Here is a 26836-nt window from a genome sequence, read left to right as displayed (position 1 = left end):
AAAAGAAGGGATAGAAAGTTTTTTAAAACATAAGTTGCTTATAAAATAAATTTTTAAGTATTATTTACATTAAAAGTTATGAAAAAATACACCAGTTAATAAAAAACCATTTGAAATGAAATACAGTTTACAATTTAGATAATATAACCAGACGAGTCAATTACGGTCTCGACACGAAAAACGGAATTTTACATTTGTTCATATACTAGTAAACTTACCTACAGTTGAAGTTCATGGGGGTAGTATTCCACCTGTCTAATTTCTTTGTCGAATATGTATTTGTGTCTCACATTTTGAGGCACAGACGCAATGCACATTAGACCACGAAATTGGACGGGTGGAATACCAAACTGACTCACTATCAGTAACGGCTATGAAACTCAATGCTCATTTTTTTAATTTATAGATATACATATTTTTTTTAGAATACCGACTCAACGCCAGCATATTTTGCCATGCCAATCCCTAGAATTGAGTCAAATGTTTTTTTAATATTATGCCATCAGTGGCGGCGCGTCCATTCCCACCGGCTTGCCTGTTTTTGGACGTTTGAGCAGAGTTGCAAAGGAAATATGTAAGCCAAATTAACCCCGGCTCGCCTATAGATGTTATACGCGCCGCCACTGCCAGCTATTTTAGCCAAATCTCATAGAACTAAACCAGAGAAAGGGGCAAGCTGTGATGGCGCCATCTTTGCAAACTTTCGACAGTTGCCAACCCCAATAGCAGGTGCTGTCTCACCTGTGGTACACGCGGCGTTGTCCGTGTTGACGCCGGCGACGGACCAAGGCCGCGCCTTGCCGGGCGTGCGCGCGCACCCGTTCCCTAAGCACACCACACTTAGGTACACTTTACAAGCACAGGTAGCCGGCGGCCAAGCACACACACTATACAACTGATAGACGGGTTGGATGGAAACTGCAGGTTATTTCTTGGTGATATATAACAAGGATAGTTGCAGTCGGCCACCTTTTTAAAACTAAGGGCTGATTTAGACGGCGCGCGAAGTCGCATACGATTTTAGTTACATTGCGGACTGTTGGTTACGTCCACTTCAACCGACCGATCAAAACCCGCAATGTAATGAAACTCGCATGCGAGATCTCGCGTCGTCTAAATGGGCCCTTAACTAGGGAATGGGGCTCGAATAACATTTACCTGGTTGTACCAAACCGTCTGTCAACATCATCTTTATTACATGCATAGTATAAATAACCTTTCTTTGCAAGTATTTGCGTGCGTTTTACAAAGTTTTGTTGGATCTTAATCCTTCGTATATCCTTGTCAAAAACACAAACGCATTGCTGCTGAATTAATAACCTTTAAACTATACATTACAGTTCAAATTGTCTGGGACTTATACGGGACAAAGCAAACGAAAGCACGAAAAGTGGTAAAGTTTGTCCATGTACCAAAAAATACTATTCGGCGATATACTAACTTCCCAAGTTATTTACCTGGAGATTGACAATTACATACAACTATTGCAGCATCTGTTTTAGCAGGAAAAGCGTTAAGTTAAGCAGTTCACTCGGCACGTAAGCAGTGCTCGCGCAATCGAGGCGGTGAAGTCCACAGGACGTTAGGCTCATAGGCTGGTATACCTCAACTTACCACGCAGCCAGACTGGCTATTTTTCATGCGCAAGTCACTTTTATTGCTTTGAATAATGAAGTGGTTTATAATCGGCAACCTATCGTTAACTTCCTAAATAAATTTTGCCATCATTTAGGTGTTGAATAAGTCAATGGCACGTCTTCGCTTGTCAGTATGGTATCTTGTTAGCATCGGATACCTAGCTATGGTTCCCTAAATGGCGCGGTTGTGAATAGATACCGATGTAACACAGACTACGTACTGCTAGCCAGTCCTGCTGCCAGGAAGGTAAAGTCAATTTTTTTATTCGGTAGACTAAAATGACATTTCATAGTATGAAATGACATTTTGTGTTCATACTATGAACTGTCATTTCAGTCTACCGAATAAAAAAATAGACTTTAGCTGCAACCAGACACTGACCATTTAAGTATTGACTTAATTTACGTATTTTCACTTTGATATGGTATTTACCAACCGTTGACAATCCAGCAATGGTTACAGCTTGTGTTGATTAGTTCAAACGCAACAATAAAAATGTAATATAGGAATCCTCAATAAACACAAACGCAAGGCTCAGTTCGCCTAGCCTACGGGATATCTCAAACATATATGGTCCGCTATTTATTGAAAAGGTACTCACCCATAGCATTGACGTCGTCCGACGACCGCGACGGCGGTGGGGTGGTCGGCGCCTTGGCGCCCACGTTGTCCGAAGATTTGCAACGCGACACTTCTGTCAAAAAAGTACCAATTGTTTCAGCGTTCGCCTTTCGCCTTAAAACGCTATATTACAATTCAACTACTTGAGTACCGCGGACTCGAAACCGCGTATCAAATGACCGTCAACATTTAATTTTAAATTTAAAGTTGCGGTGGAAATAGAAGAAATTAGATCATCGAATGAAAATATAACTAACCGCATTCTAATAAAACTGGTGTGCTTTCGCCCGATGTCACGCTGTACCTGAAAGTAAAAGTTCATAATGATAACCATATCCCTAATAATGCACGTAGCTATAGTACGTACGTCTAAGCGCCACTTGCACCAACCCACTAACCCGGGGTTAGGGAGTTAAACCCTTAACCCAATGTCAAATTGTACTGGTAACCATGGTAACTCCAGGTTTAACAGGTTAACCCCGGGTTAGTGGAATGGTGCAAGTGGCGCTAAGATGCTTAAGTTTGGGTTTCCTAAATAACAAAATAATAGCTTTTTTCTACTCCCGTACTTTTATTTGTCATTTAAAGGGTCGTGCACACATCTTTAAAACCCTCCCTTATAGTTGCCAAGACAAGTCTTTAGTCTATTCCCCAAAAAAGCATTTGTGCATACACGCAGTATCTTTTTGGCACTTTTTCGATACTTCGTGTAATGACCACTTAAACATATTGTATGAAATATACCAATATATATAAATATAACTTTTATAAATGTAACATGTGCGGCAGGTGCGCCGGGCCTCGGCTAGTATATAATGTACACGTTACATGGTGTCGTCCCTCGGCAGCGTGGGCGAGCGGCGCAGCGGCGAGGGCGAGGCCAGCGACGACAGCGAGTGCAGCGAGCGCGACGTGAGCGGCGTGCGCGCCGACAGCGACGCCTCCTCGCTGCCCGGCGGCGTGCGGCACGTGCGCCAGAATTGAGCTAGTATATAATGTACACGTTACATTGTGTCGTCCCTCGGCAGCGTGGGCGAGCGGCGCAGCGGCGAGGGCGAGGCCAGCGACGACAGCGAGTGCAGCGAGCGCGACGTGAGCGGCGTGCGCGCCGACAGCGACGCCTCCTCGCTGCCCGGCGGCGTGCGGCACGTGCGCCAGAATTGAGCTAGTATATAATGTACACGTTACATGGTGTCGTCCCTCGGCAGCGTGGGCGAGCGGCGCAGCGGCGAGGGCGAGGCCAGCGACGACAGCGAGTGCAGCGAGCGCGACGTGAGCGGCGTGCGCGCCGACAGCGACGCCTCCTCGCTGCCCGGCGGCGTGCGGCACGTGCGCCAGAATTGAGCTAGTATATAATGTACACGTTACATGGTGTCGTCCCTCGGCAGCGTGGGCGAGCGGCGCAGCGGCGAGGGCGAGGCCAGCGACGACAGCGAGTGCAGCGAGCGCGACGTGAGCGGCGTGCGCGCCGACAGCGACGCCTCCTCGCTGCCCGGCGGCGTGCGGCACGTGCGCCAGAATTGAGCTAGTATATAATGTACACGTTACATGGTGTCGTCCCTCGGCAGCGTGGGCGAGCGGCGCAGCGGCGAGGGCGAGGCCAGCGACGACAGCGAGTGCAGCGAGCGCGACGTGAGCGGCGTGCGCGCCGACAGCGACGCCTCCTCGCTGCCCGGCGGCGTGCGGCACGTGCGCCAGAATTCGTCTAGCCCTGGAAAATTATTTAGATTTTCGATTAATAGTACATTATTATCAAGGTTCGGAAGTAGCTACTTGCTGGCTGAGGATTCGTTTTAAACGGACGACCTTGGGAGTCCGTTTAATTGAATCCGAAGCCAGCAAGTAGCCTTCCAGCCGAGTCATATATAGTGCTTTTCTCAAAAATGGTGCAAGAAATAGAAATTATTTACTGGAGCAACGGTCTAATTCTCACAGAAAAAAGTAAAACCATTGAAAATATTTGCTTTGCCGCCTTAAAAAAAAGTGTATTTTTCTGCTGAAAATACGCCAACCTATTTGAGACACCTAAATAGTCGCGGTACCAACATTATAATAATAAGTGCTGATCATGTCTTTGGCTGTTTAATTGGACCTATGCCTTCATTTGATATGGCCATTTCACTTTTAAAAAGTTTGGAACTCGTTAAATAATGGAATTTGTATGCAACATTGCAGTCCCGAAACCGAGACTGCAATGTTTTAAACTTTTTAATTTTTTGACTTTGCGGTCCATTTTTGAGAAAAATAAGTCTTAAGTTCAGTAATTTGCGCAGCAGAAGGTGAAATTTAAATTTTTTGAGAAATTAAAACAGATTCAGACTTAGAGAATTACCTTCGTCTATGTCCTGCGATTGATCCGTGATAGGTCGAGATGGTGCTCTAGTTTTTAATCTTCTTGGACGACCTGTAAACAAAATATTAACATGTTAAATCACTAAATACATGGAGCAAATAGATATATTGTAGGTTCAAAAGAGAAAGTATTTATTTCAAGAAATATAAACAACATAAAGTAACCTAAATAAAATTAAAACTACCTACAAAACTAAAACTACTACTTAAAAAAGGAAAACTAAAAATCTATATCTAAAGAGGGCCCCTGGGGCATAGTACCAAAGATACTGGCAGCATTTCCTCGCTGAATTGCAACGCTTATTCGTTGAGCGAGGAAGCTGCCAGCTCTTTTGTCCCCAGTGACCTCAACCAGCCGTTTGGCCAAATATGTAAATAGATTTTGAGCTCCCGGACCCCACGGACCGAGGGTCTCAACACCGAAAGGAATAAAGTTGTAATTGGCGTCGAGACCCCCGTATTTCCGCCTCTTGAGGGTCTCGGCAGCTTCGGCAGCAGCACCCGCTTTCTTGGTAGTACCGTGAAGGTGAGACGGTGCCAGTGTGTCCACGCAGGTCGCGTCCCACACCAACACTCGTCCCATCCTCCACGGAATCAGCGACATACCATCAGGTCTCTTGCCATCGTCCCGAGCTATACCGGCCGGCTCGAGTATCGCAGGCACGTTGACGGTGACAAGAGACCGGCGGATAATGTCATTGAGCGCGGCGTGACGAGACAATCGCCCCGCGCTTCGCTGGCAAGACAGACCATGACGCCCCATCTGATCCACATCACTCCCACAGTGGCATATATGCGGCGCACAGATTGGAACCCCCAGGCGTAGACCAACTGCCACACGGAGGGTGTTTCCGTCTAGATGAGTGCCAGTATTGGGTGAGGGATATGCGTTGAGCCAGTGGCCAGCGTCCCTACAACCAACTGCGATCAAACGAGCGCGTTCAGCTCCTTCGCTGTTATCTAAACATGTGGTATATGTTAATTTCGATAAAGCATCATCCCAGCTCCTCTGTGATTTTAGATTATATGGAGGGTCAATTCCCGGGCATGCAGACAGCCAGGCATTTCTAGCATCGCCCAAGCCTGTGATCTCATAGTTTGTGGGTAAAACCCTTAGGATTTTTCCTACAAGATCAGCAGAGCTATGGACGGACGATAGAAATGCCGGCAGTGAAACGCTAGAGATTTTGCGTAAGCCCAGCCCGCCGTACCGAACGGGTAGAGACGCTTGTAACCACGATTGATCGGATAGCTTTATATTAAGAATACGCTCTAAGGTAGTCCGGACCATGAAGTCTATAGGTAGCAGCAAATTTACATGTTTCCAGAAAGGGCTGCAGCGAAGCACATACATTAACTGGGGAACAAAAAGACAAAATTTAAGAATGGTGAGGGCTGAATGGGGGCTGATTTCTAGAAGACGGTCGGCGTAATTTTGAAATTTGGAAACGGTGTTACTGATAAATGTTGGAAAATAGACGTCAAAAATTGGAGTCCCCAGGAGGCTAAGGGAATCTCTTGTAACAGTGGTAACATTAGGTGTTATAGTATTGAATTTCTCTGTAACGTCCGAGTGGTTTAGTGACGGATCGTGAATATATAGTTCACATTTATTACAGTTCAGGTCTAGACCTATGGACTCGAACTTGGACTTGAGAACGGAGAGATCCGAAAGGACTGTTTCCAAGTTGCCTCCTAATGTTCCATCGTCCAGGTACCAGACATTGAAATCAGAAGATAAATTTTGAATGATGGGGTTGATAGCTAAACAAAAGATAGCCGGCCCCAAGGGATCACCCTGCTGGCATCCTACTTCCGAAGAAATTTCATGACTGCGGTACATTAATTTGGAAGGATCAGCGTAACAATGAAGGAGGTAATTATAAAGCTCTGGGGTGTTATTCCTGATTTCCGTCAGCAGGGTGTCTCTATTCACAGAGTTAAATGCGTTTTTGATGTCAATCTTTAATAAAACTTGGCATTGGTCGTTGCTGAGGTATGTGCGAAGCGCGTGAACAGCCGCCTCGCAACCACCTTTTGTACCACAACCTAATTGTACTGGTTCGAACCTATGCTGCAATTTTGAGATAATGTGTCGAACAGAAATTTTTGATGCCAAACGCCTAAACGTCGATCCAACTGCGATCGGTCTCACGCCACCGTCCTTTTTTGTTAAAGCAATTAAATTGGCTCCGTAGAGAATAGGGACAATATCTGCATGTACACGGCCACTCAACATAAGATTTACCATGTTAGTTAAAGATATAATGAGTTTTCTGCCGGCATCACCAACACCGTGTGCTATGAGATCTTTAAGGTGTTGTGGTGAAATTCCATCAAGACCTCCAGCTGAGCCGGTTTTGAAATTATAAATTGCATCAACTATATCCTTATCTTCGACTTGGAGGCATTCTTCGATCGCAGTTGGTGGATCCAGGAAAAACGGAACAGTGGAGGCTGAGGGATGCTTTGAACGCAAGGCTGTAAGGGTTTCGGTAGAATCTGGAGATAATATGTCACTGGAAAACAAAATACGAGCAGCGCCTTTCAAGTCTCCGTCAGTAATCTTATTTTCTACCGTTTTTGCTAGATTGAAGGCAGAAAACTTGTGACCTACTCGAGCTGTTTTGTCAAAAGGCAAATCTAAAGGCTTTATACAGTTATTTTTGATTTTTTGAGTTAAGGATAGCTTTTTGTCCTCAGAAGTGACATGTAAAGTGTTGTACACAAAAGTAAGGAGATTGCTCCATGTATCCATGTCGTTTACCGTCACGCATTGGTCAATTAAATAGGACAGGCGAGTAGCAACGCATATCCTAGCGCCGCTAGGAATTCTTTTTGTAACTGGAAAGCTATTTTTGAGGTAACTAAGGTAGAGATGCAGACTTGGACGTGGCGGGGCTTCATTAGAGAGCGATGGACTCGAACTCGAAGCTGGAGCAGCATTTTGTGATAAACAGATTCTGTGTGTTTTGGAAAAATGGATATTGAGACCGCGGGAACTTTGAAAAGATTTGTGACATAAATGGCAAGGGAAATTTGTCGAAACGGCCGGTTGACTTAAAGTAGGCATATACAAGATGTTAGATAGACTTAGTATAAAACTTACAATAATATAAGGGATATAAAAAATGTAGTAATAAGTAAATTAGGTAATGCGACGCTCTTCCTCTGACCACCGAAAAGCTTTGGCGGTGTGGTAAGTTTATCGTTTGTTTACTTGCTGTAGGCTTCTTTGAGGCAGGGCCTGCCGGGCTTCGTGTGAAGATTAGTGGTTTTTGTGAGACAGCGGGTATAGTTTTACACAAAGCGCTAGAACTCAACTTCACGAAACAACCACCATCTAATAATTATTTAAATGTGTCTAGTTTTTTTGTAAATATTATTCTTGCTTGACAACCATTTGTCACAGTCATAGCCGCTAAATTTCGCAAGGCCGTATCATGAGTACTCGGGCTGCGGTCTCACTGGTTTCAGCACGGAGGTTTTGATGTTCGTTTTCTTCTGCTATACAGCTTTGGTTAAGCAGGGTATTACGTGAAAAATTGGAAATAAAAATAAATATCTCGGAGAAATCTTTCGGACCGTGTTTGACGGTTGCTAGGTTCGCTTTTTAAGTTATAAAGAGAAAGTTATAAATATGCGGCTATTATTTTATTGTGTTAAGTAATAAAACAGTGTACGGTCCGGTCCGAATACCCAAATGGGATTGTACTAGGTATAATTTTTCCGTCAGTTGCGACACGGGCTGGGCATATGTGTTTTATCTCAAAAATGGACGGCAAAGTCGACGTTGCCGGTTAAAAAATAGGTCGCGAAGTGCATAGTTTATGGTCATTAAAAAAATTAAAAAGTTAAAAACATTGCAGTCTCGATTTCGGGACTGTAATGTTGCATACAAATTCCATTATTTAACGAGTTCCAAACTTTTTAAAACTTTAAATGGCCATATCAAATGAAGGCATAGGTCCCTTAACAGCCAAACAGATGATCATTAAGCCTATAACAGACTATCGCACCGCACCGCGACGTTGGAGCGTCGCACGTATAAAAGTTCAATTATATTTCATACAATCTTTTTAAGTGGTCATTACACGAAGTATCGAGTTCCAAACTTTTTAAAACTTTAAATGGCCATATCAAATGAAGGCATAGGTCCCTTAACAGCCAAACAGATGATCAGCATTAAGCCTATAACAGACTATCGCACCCAGTGTTGGCCGAAAGTTAATGCAAATTGAAAATGCTGGCCATTAACCATTATAAATTGAATCGTAAACTATAGTCGTCCGATACGGTTTAAGGTTCAATTTATAATGGTTAATGGCCAACATTTTCAATTCGCATTAACTTTCGGCCAACACTGATCACACCGCACCGCGACGTTGGAGCGTCGCACCCATAAGTGAGAGCGTGAAACAGATTATCTCTTTCTCGCTCTCACTTATGGGTGCGATGCTCCAAGGTCGCGGTGCGGTGCGATAGTCTGTTACAGGCTTAATGTTGGTACCGCGACTATTTAGGTGTCTCAAATAGGTTGGCGTATTTTCAGCAGAAAAATACACTTCTTTTTTTTTAAAGGCGGCAAGCAAAGGTTGTACTTTTTTCTGTGAAAATTAGAACGTTGTTTCTGTAAAATATTTCTATTTCTTGCACCATTTTTGAGAAAAACACTATATATGACTCGGCTGGAAGGCTACTTGCTGGCTTCGGATTCAATTAAACGGACTCCCAAGGTCGTCCGTTTAAAACGAATCCTCAGCCTGCAAGTAGCTACTTCCGAACCTCGACAATTTCAAAATTTCCAATTTCAAAAATTTCAATAATGTACTATTGTTGTGTTAGGAACACGAACCCTTGACTAGGTGTCGCAGCTTGTTGGCGGGCAGGTCGGCGAGCGCGTCGCCCGCCTCGCCGTGCAGCGGCGGCAGCGACAGCATCTCGTTGCTGGAGCACTGCTGCTCGGCCACGGACTTGGGCCGCACGCGCCGCGCGCCGCGCTCGCGCCGCCGGCAGCCGAGCGGGGTCGCCTGGGAATCACTCACGGTTAAACCAGTGTATAGTTTGTAGCTTTCTAGTAGACCCCGAAGGCTTATCCTATTGTCTATTGTTCAGTAAAACCGCACGTGCTACTTACCTGCAAAAAAGGGTCCTAATTATTCTATTTGGCACCTGAGCGCAGGCTAGTCCAACGCTCAAAAAACCAGTGTAGGTGCGCTCTCCGATAACGCGCCTTTGTTGCGCATCTCGATGACACATTTTAGACTGGTTCTGTAGCGTTCGACTCGCCGGCACTCAGTAACCGAAGTACCGATTTTTTATGCAGGTGGTTGTGGCACGTGGCACGAACGGTTTTTCTTAACAATAGACAATAGGATTAGCCTTCGGGGTCTATTAGAAAGCTACAAACTATACACCGATTTACATCGAGTTGTCCAACTTCGAACAAAAAAAGCGGCCAAGTGCGAGTCGGACTCGCGCACGGAGGGTTCCGCACCATCAACAAAAAATAGAGCAAAACAAGCAAAAAAACGGTCACCCATCCAAGTACTGACCCCGCCCGACGTTGCTTAACTTCGGTCAAAAATCACGTTTGTTGTATGGGAGCCCCACTTAAATCTTTATTTTATTCTGTTTTTAGTATTTGTTGTTATAGCGGCAACAGAAATACATCATCTGTGAAAATTTCAACTGTCTAGCTATCACGGTTTGTGAGATACAGCCTGGTGACAGACGGACGGATGGACGGACGGACGGACGGACGGATGGACGGACGGACGGACGGACGGACGGACGGACGGACGGACGGACGGACCTCGGAGTCTTAGTAATAGGGTCCCGTTTGGGTACGGAACCCTAAAAAAGGGCGGTGGATAAAAACACGTGACTACGCGACATATTTATGCAGGTTTAAAGCATGTTTGCTAAGGGGCGCGCCCGGGCGGACCGAGCCGGCGAGCAAATGCGTCTGAGATTTTAAATTTCGAACTAGGATTATAAAATGTTCGAAGTTGGACTACTGGATCTAAAAGATGCCTTCCTTATTCTATACTGTGGACAAAGGCCCGTTTACAGTGTACATGGGACGAGTCAGTTGTTCGCCTCGAACGTACGGTTGTCGTTAACGTAATACTAGAAAAAAAAATCTACATAGGCACTTGTCCGATATTGGACCTCGTAAGTTGATAATTACTTCGCTTTAAATAAATAAAGGAGTTATACTATACTATATAATATACGTCGGTCATATCTAAAATGCCGTTGATATTATCTTATCCCTTTCCACTATTTTCACATATGTTTGTTAGAAATGAACAAAACTTAACATATTATGTTTGCTAAATTTTACGAATAAGGAAGTAAAAAATAACCAAAACGAGTCCCATGCTAAAATCGTTTTACATAATCGCCTTTCTGGTATCGTGTACCTATAATATATCATACCCATAAGCGAGTTATTACTTTAAAGAATGTAAATGAAGTAAATATATAGTTTATGAGTAATTGTCTGTTGAGTATTGTAGATATTTTCTTTTTAATTCGTCTGTTAAGTCACAATTGAAGTGATGTTTATAGTAGCAGAAAGTACAATAATTGAATGATACTTACCAAGTTTAAATAATCCAACTTCTGTCAGCATGCGTGTTAGTAAAAGCCATATTAATTATATTCACATACATCATTATTACACATTGCACACAATTTACAATTTGAAAGTAATATCGACAATTTGTGGCCTTTGTATGAAAACAAGAATCAATAAATGAATACGTGCATATGTAAAAGACAGACCAAATCTGCACATGTAAAGAAGATATACCAAAATAGAGATTATTTTGATATGGATAGTTATTACATCATTTACGAATACCGATAGCTTGTAATCTAGATATTTTAAACATCACGAATGATAAGTTTATCATTTGGTAGGATGGTATTACGGACGCACGTGTGTTAATCAGTTTTGCTGTGTATTTTTCGCATATCGACAACAATTGTGCCTATTGTGCGTGAAAAACGAGGCAATGTCTTCAGGTTGCTAAATGCCTCATTTAGTTTGCACGGAGTCCCTAGGTATTTGTTCCTGTATACTTCTGCAAGTCTGTCAAGGACAAAATAGGCGGTCATCAAACTGGAGCCGCCACCCATATAAAAAGCGATTCAATCCCGAAAACGATATTGGATTGGCCATATCCGCAGAAAACCTGATATCATATGCAATTTGTCACCCTAAATTTGCTTGACACTGTTTCGTAAACAAGAGACGAGTGTTTTAGGGATGAGATGGGAAGATGTTATCCAAACTGTCTAGGTGCTAATGCTAATAGTGCAGGGATCGGCCAACCGTGCATGCGGCTCTTTGAAAGTACAACTGCGACTCTTCAGGCCACCCAAAAGCTGACTTGTGTTTTCTTAGGCCACTGAAAACAGCAGTCGCGGCTCTTCGAGATTCCAAAAACTGGTGATTTCTCTGGCTGGTGGCAATTGGCTCTTCTTAAAAGTTTGCCGACCCGTGCTATACATAGTTAATTTTTTTAGCATTGGAAAGAAGGTAAGCGATCTTGACATGTGTTTTTATTGAAAATCACGAATATACGATCTTTTACATTCTTTTGCTTTCATGAGTAATATTATAAACTAATTTTTAAAGGCTTCGTCTCACAGGCGCGTTTTCCGGACGGGCGCGCCGCTTTTACATATAAAACGCTCACGCGCCGCCCGGATAACGCGCCTGTGTGACGGAACCTTAGGCTTCGTCACACAGGCGCGTTTTCCGGGCGGGCGTGAGCTTTTGTATGTATCAGCGGCTCACGCCCCGCCCGGAAAACGCGCCTGTGTGACAGAACCTTTAAAGCGTTTCTCAATATTTTTTAATAAAAAGACACGTCAAGATTGTTTACCTTCTTTCTAATGCTAAAAAAATGAACTATAGTAGAATAGTATATAGTTCGTTTTTTTTTAGCATTAGAAAGAAGGTAAGCGATCTCGACATGTCTTTTAATTGAATAACGCTTTTTAAAAATCAGTAACTTATACATCTGAAAGCAGAAGAATATAAATGATCGTATTTGATTCATAATTGTTACATATTTGCAGTGACTTATTTTTAAAACATGTTTTTCAATTAAAAGACACATCAAGATTGTTTACCTTTTTTCTAATGCTAAAAAAAAAACCGGCCAAGTGCGAGTCGGACTCGCGCATGGAGGGTTCCGCACCATCAACAAAAAATAGAGCAAAACAAGCAAAAAAACGGTCACCCATCCAAGTACTGACCCCGCCCGACGTTGCTTAACTTCGGTCAAAAATCACGTTTGTTGTATGGGAGCCCCACTTAAATCTTTATTTTATTCTGTTTTTAGTATTTGTTGTTATAGCGGCAACAGAAATACATCATCTGTGAAAATTTCAACTGTCTAGCTATCACGGTTCGTGAGATACAGCCTGGTGACAGACGGACGGACGGACGGACGGACGGACAGCGGAGTCTTAGTAATAGGGTCCCGTTTTTACCCTTTGGGTACGGAACCCTAAAATAACGAACTATAGTCCTCCACCCCAAAAGGGGCTAAGAAACTTACCGCTGAATGTGATATAGGCGTAAGGAGATCAGGTATGTTAGCTTCGCTGCTCGGCACCGGGTCGCTGTCGGCACTATCCACTCCCTCGCACGCCGACAGCGCTAGGGTCTCTACAGCTTCACTGCAAAGCAAATTATTATCATCATCTCGTTCAGATTCATGGGAAACGGACTTAGTTCTGAAGACAATTGTAGAACTGAAATTACTAGGCATCTTTATTGTAGAAAACCACCAAGTTTGGTCTCAGATTTGTGGTCGCTACACACGGAACAAGGTAGGTTTAGTACTAGGTGGTATCCAGCAGGGAATCTCCATAGTTCGTATTTTTTTTTTAATTATTAATTTTAATTATACCGCGGAAGAAAGGAGAGGCATTTGCCCAGCAGTGGGACAGCACACAAAACAGGCAAATAAAAAATATATTGGGATACGTTACGTATTGATTAATCTTGCATATTTTTTACGAATGCAAAGATAAGAAAAAAGCTTTTGTTTGTTTACCTAAACCGCTTATATCTGAACGCGCTATGCACTATTGACTCCATTAAATATTTCATAAACTAAACATTAACAAACACACACACTATTAATTTCACAACGGTAAAACAAGAGTAACGCCGGCAAACAAGTCGTGACTGAAGTTGTGAATGTGTTTGCTTAACGTCTCATCACCCGTCGGATGAATCACTAGTGTTACTCTGTTACTCTTCGCGATTTCGAAGAATCTATGTTTATTAGTAAGTGCTAGATTCAGAGTTCCGGTCAATAAACTATGTAGTTGTCAAATAAAATAATTGTGCCAAATCTCCAATCACTTCGAAGGAATACAATTGAATTGAACTGTGTAAATATTTTTAGAAATAATTATAAAGTACCAGCTATGCGCCGCCAAATATATCCTGGGCTATTAGGTTCGATTACGAGTCACTTTTTCTTCAAAGGTTTCACACGACAATGAAATTCGCGTTTTATGAACAACTCCTCACTGCAAAAATATTCAGTAAAGCTTTGGTTTCCTCCGATAGCGGTGCCGTCATATAGCGGCCGTCTCCATACAAATACTACGACATCCATATTTAGCCGTATTATTTAGTATGGAGACGGCCGCTATATGACGGCACCGCTTTCGGAGGAATCCAAAGCTTTACACTTAGTTAATTGTATTGAACACTGAGTATCATTCTAGTTGTGTCTGACCGGGTCAAGGCCACGCGTATATGCAGTACGAGGGTTGTAGCCGACTATAATACCCTACTAAACCCTTTAAAAAACTGGCAGTGACATAATTATGCACCTTGCATTTGTAGTGTCTCGCACCGATAATGCAATTATTTTGTCACCCCTTCGGCGTTTTATTTCTATTAGGGCCAACTTTGTACCTAGTTTCAGAGCAATGTAGCTCATTGTTTTAAAATGAGTTGCAATAGGTTCAGCGAGCAGTTTCTTTTTTCTGGATCATAATATGGTAGCCAAAAAACATGAATAGTAATCTCAAGGCCTTTCCCTAGTATCTTCATCGATTCGAAACCTGATTTATTGACTTTCACTCGATATAAAATCAAGAACATATATAGGTCTAAAACGCAACTTAAAAATTTCTAACAATTTTTGCACAAAAGCTGAAAATTTTAAAAATTTATTTTTCATCGAACTCGGCGATTACTTTTTTTTTTGTTAAAACTTACTAAATATAACAATTCAAAATCGTGGGATCCGCGATCCCGCCGGGTACGCACAGCCATCTCGCTCACGCTTACGCTCAGTGACATTCATGTTTCTTGTAGGCTTAGCAAGAGTGCAGCGCAACTTATCTCACCCGCGAGTTAGCCTACGGGCTCATTTAGACGGTTCGAGAACTCGCATGCGAGTTTGATTACATTGCCTCGTTTAATCGGTCGGCTAAATTGATGTATCCTCAATGGTCCGGAATGTAACTAAAATCGTATACGAGTTCGCGCGCCGTCTAAATGAGCCCTACCTGTCACTTTCTAATGAATACAGTTAGAAAAATACTAATAGGCTACATGACTAATTTTTATTTATGGTATCAATCGATCGGGTTTGTTTTTAGGATCAAATGTCTATATGGGACCCATTGCATTAAAGTAACACAAAAGTCAGAAATTGTAGTCAAAGGCCGACAGTCGCACTTCACTCGCGAAACGCCCTATACAAAACGGCCAGGGGCCGTGACGTCATCGCCCATCTTGTAGTATGGACAAAACAAGAAAATTGCGTTTTTGTCGGTGAAATATTGCGTTTATGTATATAGTTGCTATACAATATTTTTTTGGGTGAAATGTAAGGAATCGAATGGTACCCTTACTTTTATCGTTTTTGGAAGTTAAAAAAAACTTAAATTTTGAAACTTTCAGGTCCTGTATTTTTGTAATTTTTCAATATTTTAGTTTAATATCCACATTATTGTGATAAATTGCTCGTTTGCTATCTATTTTACTAGATTTTGTTATAAAATTCAACATGTGTCATCATCCCTATTGAAGCGGATGACTCACTTGAGCAGGTCCTGTAGCGTGTTGGAGCACGGCGCCATGGCGTCGCGCACGGCCTGCAGCGTGACTAGCTCGCCGCTCGCGCCGCTGCCGCCCATCGCCGCGAACACTTCGCTGCATCTCTGAAACAACATTTTATATTAGAGAACTTTCGATCATTCGACGACTTATAGGTTAAGAGCCAACAGGAGCTAAGATTTAAATATTTTAGGTAAATATACCCGTCTCGCTAACGGAAGCGGCTCCTAAAACTAGTGCGATAAGGACAAGGCGAAAAATCCTGCGTAAAAATCTCAAAAATCGAGGTTTCGTACTCGACTGTTTCCTCCTCCAAAACTTAACCAACCGTAACCAAATTTGGAAATCTAAATGATAATGACATTATCTGTGTCGGACCGTTTTGTTTTTTTGACTAATTGATAGCAGTTTTGAATAGCACGCCTCTCATTGCGGCATAGTCAATTAGGCCATTTTGGCCATTTTTGAAGGGCTCTAGCACCTTAAAAAACAAAAATATCAAAAAAAGCAAAACGGTCCGACACAGATATTGACAATATTAATCTGTGTTGAAAAAATTATTGCTCTAGCTTCAAAACCCACGGAGGAAACAGTCGAGTACGTTTGTATGGAGAAATGACCACTCCTGTTGGCTCTTAAGGGTCAGTTGTACCAACCACATTTGATAGACTGATCAACTTCAGCCGGCGCGCCCCGGCGCTTCACTATGAAACTTTCCATACATAAAAATTTAGCAAACTCTTTAACGATACGAACAGTTTGGTGCAACCGACCCTTACTAAGGCCGATAATTATTTCCCGACTTTTTTAGGGGCCATATCGGCAGCGGCAGAATGTGGTCGGCGTGTGAATCAAACCGTAGGATGACCGACTACATAATTTTCTTCGCCAGGACCTATTTCGACACAGGTCTCAGACTCTTACTGACCAACCAGAAATATCGTTATAATGTAGGAACACTGTCAAAAATGCGAGAAATTAGACTTCGGACAACTCGGACACGGCCGTCATGTCGCCTCTATACCTGCCTAGGCGCACGTTATCGGAGCCGCCGCCGCTCCACGCGCCCGTAGCGTATGTGCGGTCAGAGGTCTCCGGAGCAGCGTCGTTCGCAACGGTCGCGATATTGAAGCATAAACTCGTCGTCATTAGAACTTGCGAACTATGTAAACAAACCGCCATATTGAAATTGTCTCTGAATGATGAATTTACTAGTGATGAGCAAGACTCTTACTTACTACTTTACTAATGTCAAACCATATCGAGTAATAAAATACCAAAATTAAAAAACAAGTAGTTACTTATTTTTAATTTGTTTAATCACAATCAGAAGACAAATTGGTACTTAAGAATGATGTATTGATGTATTTTACAACCGCGGCGGTAGGTACAGAGCGTGAGTTGGGTAGTGTGTAACGGGTTTATATCACAAACTTTAGTCACAACGCTACCTATCATAGACAATTGTAGAATTTAAAAGAAACAAAAACGTCATTCCATCAGGTCCTAATAACCTAACTTATGAAACCATTTTAAACTTTTAATTAAATATCCAAGATACAGTTATATATTTATGTATTTTACGGAACGGACCGTTTCAATAGTGTATATGTGTATAGTTTGAATTGTGTTTGATGGGGTAGTGTGAAAATTCAAGGAGAAACAGTCACAAAACAAAGTTACATTGTTTGTTTACATAGTTCGCAAGTTCTAATGACGGCAACTTTACCCGTGTGTGTTCCCATGCGATCGTACCTGCAGGTACTGGTGCAGCAGGTGGTGCGCGGCGGCGGCGGCGCGCTCGAGCGCGGCGGGGAGCGGGGGCGGGGGCAGCGCGGCGGCGGCCTGCGCGGCCAGTGCCGCCGCCGCCTCGCCGCCGCCCCACGCGCGCTCCAGCGCCAGCGCGCGCAGCGTATGCGTGGTGGCGGGGGCCGAGTTGTGCGACAACCTGCCGAGACAAATCAAATGTGATCGATTTCACTGTCGATTGCGTCGAATGTAAAAATAAACTTATTTTTTTAAGACTGTCACCCCCCGTTACGACATCCCTGACATTCACGATATGATCAATAACACTGTTAATGAATTAGCGTATCGCCGGTCAGTTTCCTAATTCGTCAATTTTGCTGATTCAACAGTTTACCTTCTGGTCATTTTCACTAGGTTGACAATTTCGCTAGTGGGTCATTTTCCTAAACCTTCAGTTTACTCTTTCGCCAGTTTTGCTAGGCTTCAGTTTCGTAAATTTGCTAGTTTCCTTATGTGCTAATTTAATTATTCGTCAGTTTGGTCAAATGGTCATTTCCCCTAGATAATCGGTTTCTATATTCGCCAGTTTCACTAGTTGCCAGGGTCTTATAGTCGTGTTTCGGTGTATCAAATATACAAGGTGATTTCATTTAGCAAGAGACCAAGGCTTGATGCAGAATCAAAAGATGAACCTATTGATGGTTCATTGATGTTTCTAGTCACCTTATTAAATGTTATTTTAAAACTATTATCCGACACCATACAAAGTTATGTCATCTGCTATTCTCCTGTAGGTACAGTCACCTGCGAAATTATCTTCCAGAACAAATACTGTAAAAGTATCTTATTTAAGCAATCTCATTTGTAGAGCCATAAACGCGTGTCACATATTTTAGTGGCCTTTGTGCTTTGTTGTCGAAGATACTTTTGCAGGTGACTGTACTACAGTTTGAGTCATGAAACTCATGAATAGGTTGACCATAATTAAGTATGAATTTTTTTTAATGTAACAACTAATGGCATTGCAATGAAGTGTAATTTCTTACCGAGTATTTTGTAAACGTAATTCTAATGATAAAGGTACTTATGCATGCAAACTAACTTTTGACCTTTGTAGAGATTACATTGCTACTTTTACGATATAAGTTATAATATTGGATTGTTGTATAAGGAAAGTAACGGATTAGGAAAATGACGAAATAGCAAAACTGACAACTTAAGATAATTGAGGAATAAGGAAGTTTGCGACTCAAGAAACTGGCTTAATAGGGGCTCTGACAATTTAGTGAAACTGGCAAAAAAGGAAATTGGCGAATTAAGAAACAGTCTAATCATAAAACTGTTGAATCAGCAAAATTGACGAATTAGGAAACTGACCGGCGATACGCTAATTCCTGTTAATAACAGAACTGTCCGCCGCGAGACCCGAGGTCCCAACCTAAGAATAGGGATGTTGACATGAATCGCGAATATAGAACATGTTATGTTTTTACCATAGCAGGGAATATTAGAATGCGGAAAATCATATTTTGCAAGTGTAAATATGCGTAATAAATGAATTAAAAATAATCAAAAGTATTTATAATTAAAATAATGCCCAGTATCACGTGACTGCAAACGCCAATCGGAGCGCATGACGTCATAACATTTGAATCACCACAGACAAATCATCAAACCTGACCGTAATCCATACGACACCACCAAAGAGTTTGGATGTTCAAAAACTGTATCTATCTAATACCTTTAAACGAGCAATTCTTGCATATTTATTTATTTATTTATATATATTTATTTCGGGGATCTCGGAAACGGCTCTAACGATTTCGATGAAATTTGGTATATAGGGGTTTTTCAACTCTTATTCGATCAAATGAAAAGTGAACTGGAAAAACAAACAGAGACATTAACAGAGTCGATCACAGCCACTATTATGGAAAAAATCGATGAAAAACTGCAGCCTATTATATCAGATAGTAAAAAACTACAAATAAAAGTAGGAAAACTAGAAGAAGAGATAGAATATCTGAAAAGAGAAAAGAAAAATAACAACATAGTGATATTTGGCATGAAGGAAGGTGAAACATCTACTACTCAATTATTAGATAAAGTGAAAAATACTTTTAAGGAGGATCTAGGTATCAACATAGAAAATGGTGAAATCAATAATGCATTTCGTCTGGGGAAAGTAATTAGAGACAATAAACCTAGGCCAATTCTTCTATCCTTCGTAAGTACGTGGAAAAAAAGTGATATCATGAAAAATAAAAAGAACCTGAAGGAGATATACGTGAAAGATGATTTCTCAAAAGAAGTTCTAGAAAGAAGGAAAGAGCTACTCCCTAAGGTAGAAGAGGAAAGAAAAAAGGGGAATATCGCATACCTGAAACACGACAAACTCATAGTTATTGAAACAAATACTAACGAAAAACGAAAGAGGCAACCATCTTCATCGCCGCAAGTAAGAAAACAACCCGCACTTTCGTCGAAAGATAACAGAATGAACGCCTTCGATATAATGAGAAACCGATCGAACTCTCTTTCAAACAACACAGCCAGTGGCAGTAAGGAACAATAGCAATTAAACGGCAACCGGAAAACACAAAACAACAATGGAAAACAAAAAGCTGAAAAACGAAACACTCTCCCAAGCCGACTGGTCCTCGTGGGAGAAAATGACCGCGACCCTCTAAATGAAACAAACGAAGAAGCAAGTAAACTAAATGAAACAACCTCGGACATATATATAGCGACTCTGAACACACGAACGCTACGGACCCCAGAAAAACTAACGGAGCTAGAACTGGCCATAGAAAATATGAAATGGGACATAATCGGAATCAGCGAAATGAGACGGTATGGAGAAGAAATTGAAGACAAAGGGCAGTATATAATGCACTACATTGGAGAAACTAAGGGACAGTTTGGGGTTGGTTTCCTGATAAAGAGTCACTGGGCAAACAAAATAGAAGAAATAAGGGGAATCAATGAGAGAATAGCTCTCCTCAACATTAAACTTCCCACACATAACCATAGGGAAGAGATGTGGACCATCATTCAAGCATATTCACCAACTGAATCTGAAAACTCAGATCGCAACGAGAAGACGGACAAATTTTACGAAGATTTACAAGCAACCGTTCAAGGTTCGTATAAAAACCTAATTGTGATGGGAGACTTCAATGGTCGAATAGGGGTTTGCAATGAAGGGGAAGAACAAACAATAGGAAAACATGGACATGGCCAAAGAAGTAGTAACGGAGAAAGACTAGTCAATTTTGCATTAGAAAATAAACTTAGTATTTTAAACAGTTTCTTCAAGAAAAAGAAGTCAAAAAAATGGACATGGACATCACCCAATGGTAAATATAAAAACGAGATTGATTTTATCCTGACCAACAACCGAAAAATTTTCAAAGACATACATACAGTACAACAACTTAACTTCCATACGGACCACAGGATGGTAAGAGCATCACTGGCAACGAATCAGAAACAAAAAAGAAAACATTTTCAAAATAAGTACAAAACTGCCTTGGTGCTAACTGGTAATAAGGAGTCACTTCTTGAAAATTTGAATACTACAATAAACAGACACGCGACTATAAACTACAAAACGACTCAAGAACGATACGACAATCTACTGGATATACTCAAAACAGAAACTACTAATACAAATAAGCAAAACAAACACACAGAAAACACACTATCTTCAGAAACTAAACAATTGATTAAAAAGAGGAAAGAACTCATACAAGAAGGTAAAAACAAGCAAACTCGCGAAAAGATATCAGAAATAAGCAAACAGATACTCGTTCACATAAGACAAGATAGAAAGAATAAACGACTGAACCTTATCAAAACATCCATTGAAAAAACTGGAGGACTAAGGAAAGCGTTAAAACGACTTGATCAAAAGAAAACCTGGATGCCAAACGCAAAAAACAGACAAGGAAAGTGTACAAGCAAAAGAGAAGATATACTAGACATTGCCACAGACTATTACAGAACACTTTACCAAAAACAAACAACACTACCGGAAGAAATCCAAATGGAGATATTTACAGACACCGAACCAGTACCAAATATACTACAGGAAGAAACGATAAGAGCAATCAACACACAAAAACAAGACAAAGCACCAGGCTCAGACCAAATAACGAACGAGTTACTAAAATACACGTTACCTGTGATTGGCCCAAGACTAACAGAAATATTCAACGACATCCTAACAACCGAAAGCATACCTAAAGACTGGATGAAATCGACTATAACACTTATACATAAGAAAGGAGACAAGGGAGACATGAGCAACTATAGGCCAATAAGTTTAATGGCAAACATTTATAAGATATTTTCAAAGATAATACTATCACGTATCACGGTCAAACTCGAAGAAAATCAACCTAAAGAACAGGCGGGCTTTCGAAGCAAATTCTCCACGATAGACCACATTCACGTCTTAAGACAAGTGCTCCAAAAATACAGGGAATATAATAAAGTCTACTACTTAGGATTCGTGGATTTTAATAAAGCATTCGATAGCATATATCATGATAGCATCTGGAAAGCGTTAACAATACAGGGAGTAGAGGCCAAATACATTAGAATACTCAAAAACATCTACTCGAACAGTACGGCCCAAGTTAAGCTGGAAAGAACAGGGGAAGAATTTCCACTCGAAAGAGGAGTCAGACAGGGCGACCCAATCTCACCGAAATTATTCTCTGCGGTATTGGAGATGGTCTTTAGAAACCTAGAATGGGATCGAAATGGAATCGATATCTACGGTGATAATCTTAACCACCTACGTTTCGCAGACGATATCGTCCTGTTTTCTGAAGACCCAAGTAACTTAGAAGAAATGTTACAACAGCTATCTGATGAAAGCGCCAAGGTAGGTCTCTCAATGAACACCTCCAAAACAAAGGTGATGACAAACTCAACTAGAGTAGATATCAAAGTAAATGACGGACAAATACAATATGTAAATGAATACATATATCTAGGCCAACTAATAGCCCCAGAAGACACAATGGAAAAAGAAATAAACAGAAGGATTACAAACAGCTGGAAACGATTCTGGTCTTTGAGCGAAATTATGAAGGACAAAGACATGCCTATCAAAGAGAAAAGAAAAGTATTTGATACGTGTATCCTCCCATGCTTATCGTACGGATGCCAAACATGGGCACCGACCGAACAACAAATAAATAAAATAAAAGTATGTCAAAATGGAATGGAAAGAAGTGTTCTAGGAGTAAAACGCAGAGATAAGATTAGTCTACAAATTATAAAGAATAAAACGAAATTCAAAAACATTCAATCTGTTTACAAACGATTAAAATGGAGATGGACAGGGCATATGTTAAGGGAACGTACAGAAAAGTGGGCAAGATTAATAACGGAATGGTACCCATGGGACGGGACAAGAAACGAAGGAGGACAATTTAAACGTTGGGAAGACGACATAAGAAAGATAGCTGGCCCAACATGGAGACGAACTGCAAAGGACAGAACAAAATGGAAAGATTTAGAGGAGGCCTATGTCGAAAGACAAGCTGTAAAAAGGAAGAGACGAAAACCGGTTGCCGATTCACTTAGTTAAGAAATATAGATATATAGTGTAGTATTAAAATAAATATTGTGTAAAGGTACCTACTTAATACTTATATTGTTATGGTGTTAAACAGCAATAAAGGCTTATTTTATTTATTATTATATAGGGGTTTTCGGGGGCGAAAAATCGATCTAGCTAGGTTTTATCTCTGGGAAAACGCAAATTTTTGAGATTTTATATGTGTTCCGAGCAAAGCTCGGTTTCCCAGATATTGTATTTTTTATTTCGACATTAGACATCTATTACGTACAAAAAATATTAAAACATGATATAAAGTATATATTTGTTTGTTATTAAATAAATAAAATGTTAAATAATACGATATTTCACTAAAAATATTTTTAATTATTTGGCTGAATGGAACTATCATTGCCACGTTGGCTGTGGAAAACAGAAAAAAATAAAATTTAAAAAGTATAACCGGCGACCGCTATTTGTACTCAAAATTTAGTTCTATCAAAATAATTAATCTTAAATTGTAATCGTAAGTGTTTTGTGTGTGAAATCAGTTATTGTGATTAATTTTTAGGGTTCCGTAGCCAAATGGCAAAAAACGGAACCCTTATAGATTCGTCATGTCTGTCTGTCTGTCTGTCTGTTCGTCTGTCTGTCCGTCCGTATGTCACAGCCACTTTTCTCCGAAACTATAAGAACTATACTGTTGAAACTTGGTAAGTAGATGTATTCTGTGAACCGCATTAAGATTTTCACACAAAAATAGAAAAAAAACAATAAATTTTTGGGGTTCCCCATACTTCGAACTGAAACTCAAAAATTTTTTTTTCATCAAACCCATACGAGTGGGGTATCTATGGATAGGTCTTCAAAAATGATATTGAGGTTTCTAATATCATTTTTTTCTAAACTGAATAGTTTGCGCGAGAGACACTTCCAAAGTGGTAAAATGTGTGTCCCCCCCCCTGTAACTTCTAAAATAAGAGAATGATAAAACTAAAAAAAATATATGATGTACATTACCATGTAAACTTCCACCGAAAATTGGTTTGATCGAGATCTAGTAAGTAGTTTTTTTTTATACGTCTTAAATCGCCTAAATACGGAACCCTTCATGGGCGAGTCCGACTCGCACTTGGCCGCTTTTTTTTAAATGTATTCATCATCGCTGAACGTAATGTATTGTATAGTACGCAATTAACAATATCATTCAAGTCAAAATTCGTAACTGCAACGTAAGTGTCATGTAACAATAAATATTTGTTTTATACTCTAGGGTCTTGATTGTTGTTCTTTTACACATAGGCACTGCATAAGACATGTAAAACTTGTTATTCATTATTTTAGCTTATATATTTACGTAATTGCTTTTGCGTACGCTAGCTTTTGAGTTACGCTAGGAGTGACATTTTGGCAGCAGTATGTTAATTTTCGAGTTCGTGACGTCATCAAGATCACGTGACAGCTTGGAGCGTTTAGGCTCGAACTTTAAACACTAAACTACTTAAGCTCTATTTTGTATTTAAAATTAATGAATAAAAATCTTTAAAAAAAAATCTAATAATTACGTGTCTATCTATAAAATTTATACAGTTCTAAAAAATTGTCAACATCCATATTGTTCGCCCTTCCAGTCCTCCTAAAAAGTTGAATACCGTTCCTTGTCCGAGCGTGGTGGGGCGGCTCGGAACCGTTTACCGGATAGTGTTGGGCTCGCTCCTTCGGTCGATGTGTTTAAAAACAGATTGGACGAGTGGCTCTTAAAAAATAAATAAGACTGATGTTACTAGTGATGTGATATAAGAAGAATAGTCTATAACTATATAATAAAACTAGTCATGTACCGACTATTGATTTAGCCGACTAGCCGACTAATCGGCGCTCGGATGGCCGATTAGTCGCCAGATCATTAGTTTCGTCTAAGTTCGGTTCAGATGCACTTAATAAACAATCGTTTTACCCCTTTCATCGTGCTATTCATCATATTAAGGCCCGTCTCCATATTGCGCGGCAAACTATCGAACATTGGCTCGCGAGGCAGCCGCGCGCAATGGATACCGGGATGGATAATGGATACTCGATCAGATCCATTGCGCGCGGCTGCCTCGCGAGCCAATGTTCGATAGTTTGCCGCGCAATATGGAGACAGGCCTTTATAGTAACGCTAAAAATAAAAAATAAATCCTTAGGCTATAATCATACGGCAACCGTCCGACAATCGGATGTACGAAAGCGACCACACGGTCAATAATTCGAACAAAAATTTTCGTAAGCACCCTAAATAGTAATTTGGGTAAAAAAGGTGAAAATCTTATGGTAAATATTCGCTGTTTATTTCTTTTTGGCCTGGTTTTCTGTAACTTATAAAGTGCCGACTAATCGGTCATTTTTGCCGACTAGTCGCCGACTAATCGCCGACTACAAATGAGGCCGGATAGTCGGCTTTCCCGACTAGTCGGTACATCCCTAAATAAAACATATGTTACGATGTCACGATGCCCTCGAGGCCGCGAACTAGACGCCGGCGACGACAAATGGAAGATTCTTGATCATATGTAGGAGAAAATCCTGTAAAAAATGTAGAAAAAAAAAAGTTCCATGCGTAAACGCCCCCCGGTTGTCCCGTTTGCCCGCTGGGGAGTCGGCCGCGACGGGAAATGCGGTCGTATAGGTGAACCAGGATCTATTGAGGGTGCGCCATGTTGCGGAATTTCACTGGAACTAATTTTTTCATACTACACTGAATTGTCACCCTATACATGAGAATAACAGCGCCCTCTTGACAATTATCATCATACCTCGCAACCGAGATAGCAAATCTGTAGCAATTGTACGTCAGGGTTATCACTACTACGTATAAACTAAAGTAAAAAAAATGTTTTCTTTGTTTTCAAACACACCAATATTTTCAAGCAATGAACATTCCATGTTAATATTTGAAAGAAATGCGAAAAAAAACGTAATGTTATAAACAAAATAACAGATACATTGAATTGAAGCGCATCTAATATTGATATTGACCTGTTAATTTATTTTATTTGACAGTTAATTAAACCGGGTTATATCGGAAGAGGGTCAACAAGCTTCTCGATCAATTTTACTAAATCTTACATACCATAAAGTTAAAGCTAAATGGTTCGTCATAATCGCCAACCCTGACACAAAACTGTCATATGCTACGGTTTTGCTAACTCCGTTGCGGGGTATGATTATCATATATTACTGGTCAGGCTATACCTCTCATGTAGTTCGCGCCACAAGGCGGCGACGCGCTCGCTGGCGCCGCGGCCGCCGGCCGCCGCGTCGCAGCCCGGGAACTCCACGCGCCGCACCGACACCGAGCGCCGGAGCGCCGTCGCGATGTCCGTGAGGCCTGTTGCCAACATTTATAATGCCAGTATGAGCTTCTTCGAACAAAAATTTGGGAGGACAGTTTTATTGATCTTGAGGGTCGGCAGTATTACAGGGGCCCACACGGAGTGAACCACCACGCGCGGCATAGTTCGGGTAGAACACATCCTCTGATATCAAGCTGTTTAGCGCGGCAAGTTCTTCACCCAAGGTTCGTTCCGTGTGGATCCGCCAATTGGTTGATTCAAAACAGATTACGTTTTCAGACAGTTGACATCGGAGCGCCTCAGCGTGTACCATCAAACACGGGTCGGACGTTCATTCAACATCGTACCATGTAGGCTGTTAACACATTTCGCTGTCTCAAAAAAGTGATCCCAATACGCTTACACCCGTAATAGAAGAAGAAGAAATACATTTATTTTAACGCCACAACATGA

General features: G+C 41.1%; 2 protein-coding genes across 3 annotated transcripts in view; one reads left to right on the top strand and one right to left on the bottom strand.

Moving 5' to 3' along the window:
• LOC134652480 (F-actin-uncapping protein LRRC16A) overlaps positions 1-26836 on the bottom strand; it is a 44464-nt gene that overhangs the window by 3676 nt on the left and 13952 nt on the right. Inside the window, exons 16-26 of one of the 2 annotated variants that reach the window (XM_063507674.1) lie at positions 26283-26418; positions 17480-17672; positions 15710-15828; positions 13194-13314; positions 11221-11241; positions 9467-9641; positions 4592-4663; positions 3808-3970; positions 2517-2563; positions 2240-2332; positions 742-825 (exon numbers count right to left, since the gene is read on the bottom strand). In XM_063507674.1, coding sequence (XP_063363744.1) covers positions 742-825; positions 2240-2332; positions 2517-2563; positions 3808-3970; positions 4592-4663; positions 9467-9641; positions 11221-11241; positions 13194-13314; positions 15710-15828; positions 17480-17672; positions 26283-26418 — 1224 coding nt within the window. Of the gene's footprint in view, positions 1-741; positions 826-2239; positions 2333-2516; positions 2564-3672; positions 3971-4591; positions 4664-9466; positions 9642-11220; positions 11242-13193; positions 13315-15709; positions 15829-17479; positions 17673-26282; positions 26419-26836 lie in introns of those variants that run through there. The other variant, XM_063507673.1, reaches the window with a different exon arrangement.
• LOC134652271 (uncharacterized) lies at positions 18501-20048 on the top strand. The gene is made up of 2 exons (XM_063507443.1): positions 18501-18507; positions 19318-20048. Exons 1-2 carry the CDS (start codon positions 18501-18503, stop codon positions 20046-20048), a joined length of 738 nt encoding a protein of 245 aa, XP_063363513.1.

The sequence above is a fragment of the Cydia amplana genome, chromosome 11, assembly GCF_948474715.1.
Source record: "Cydia amplana chromosome 11, ilCydAmpl1.1, whole genome shotgun sequence".
NCBI classification, from domain to species: Eukaryota; Metazoa; Arthropoda; class Insecta; order Lepidoptera; family Tortricidae; genus Cydia; species Cydia amplana.
This window is presented reverse-complemented; position numbering and strand designations above follow the sequence as displayed.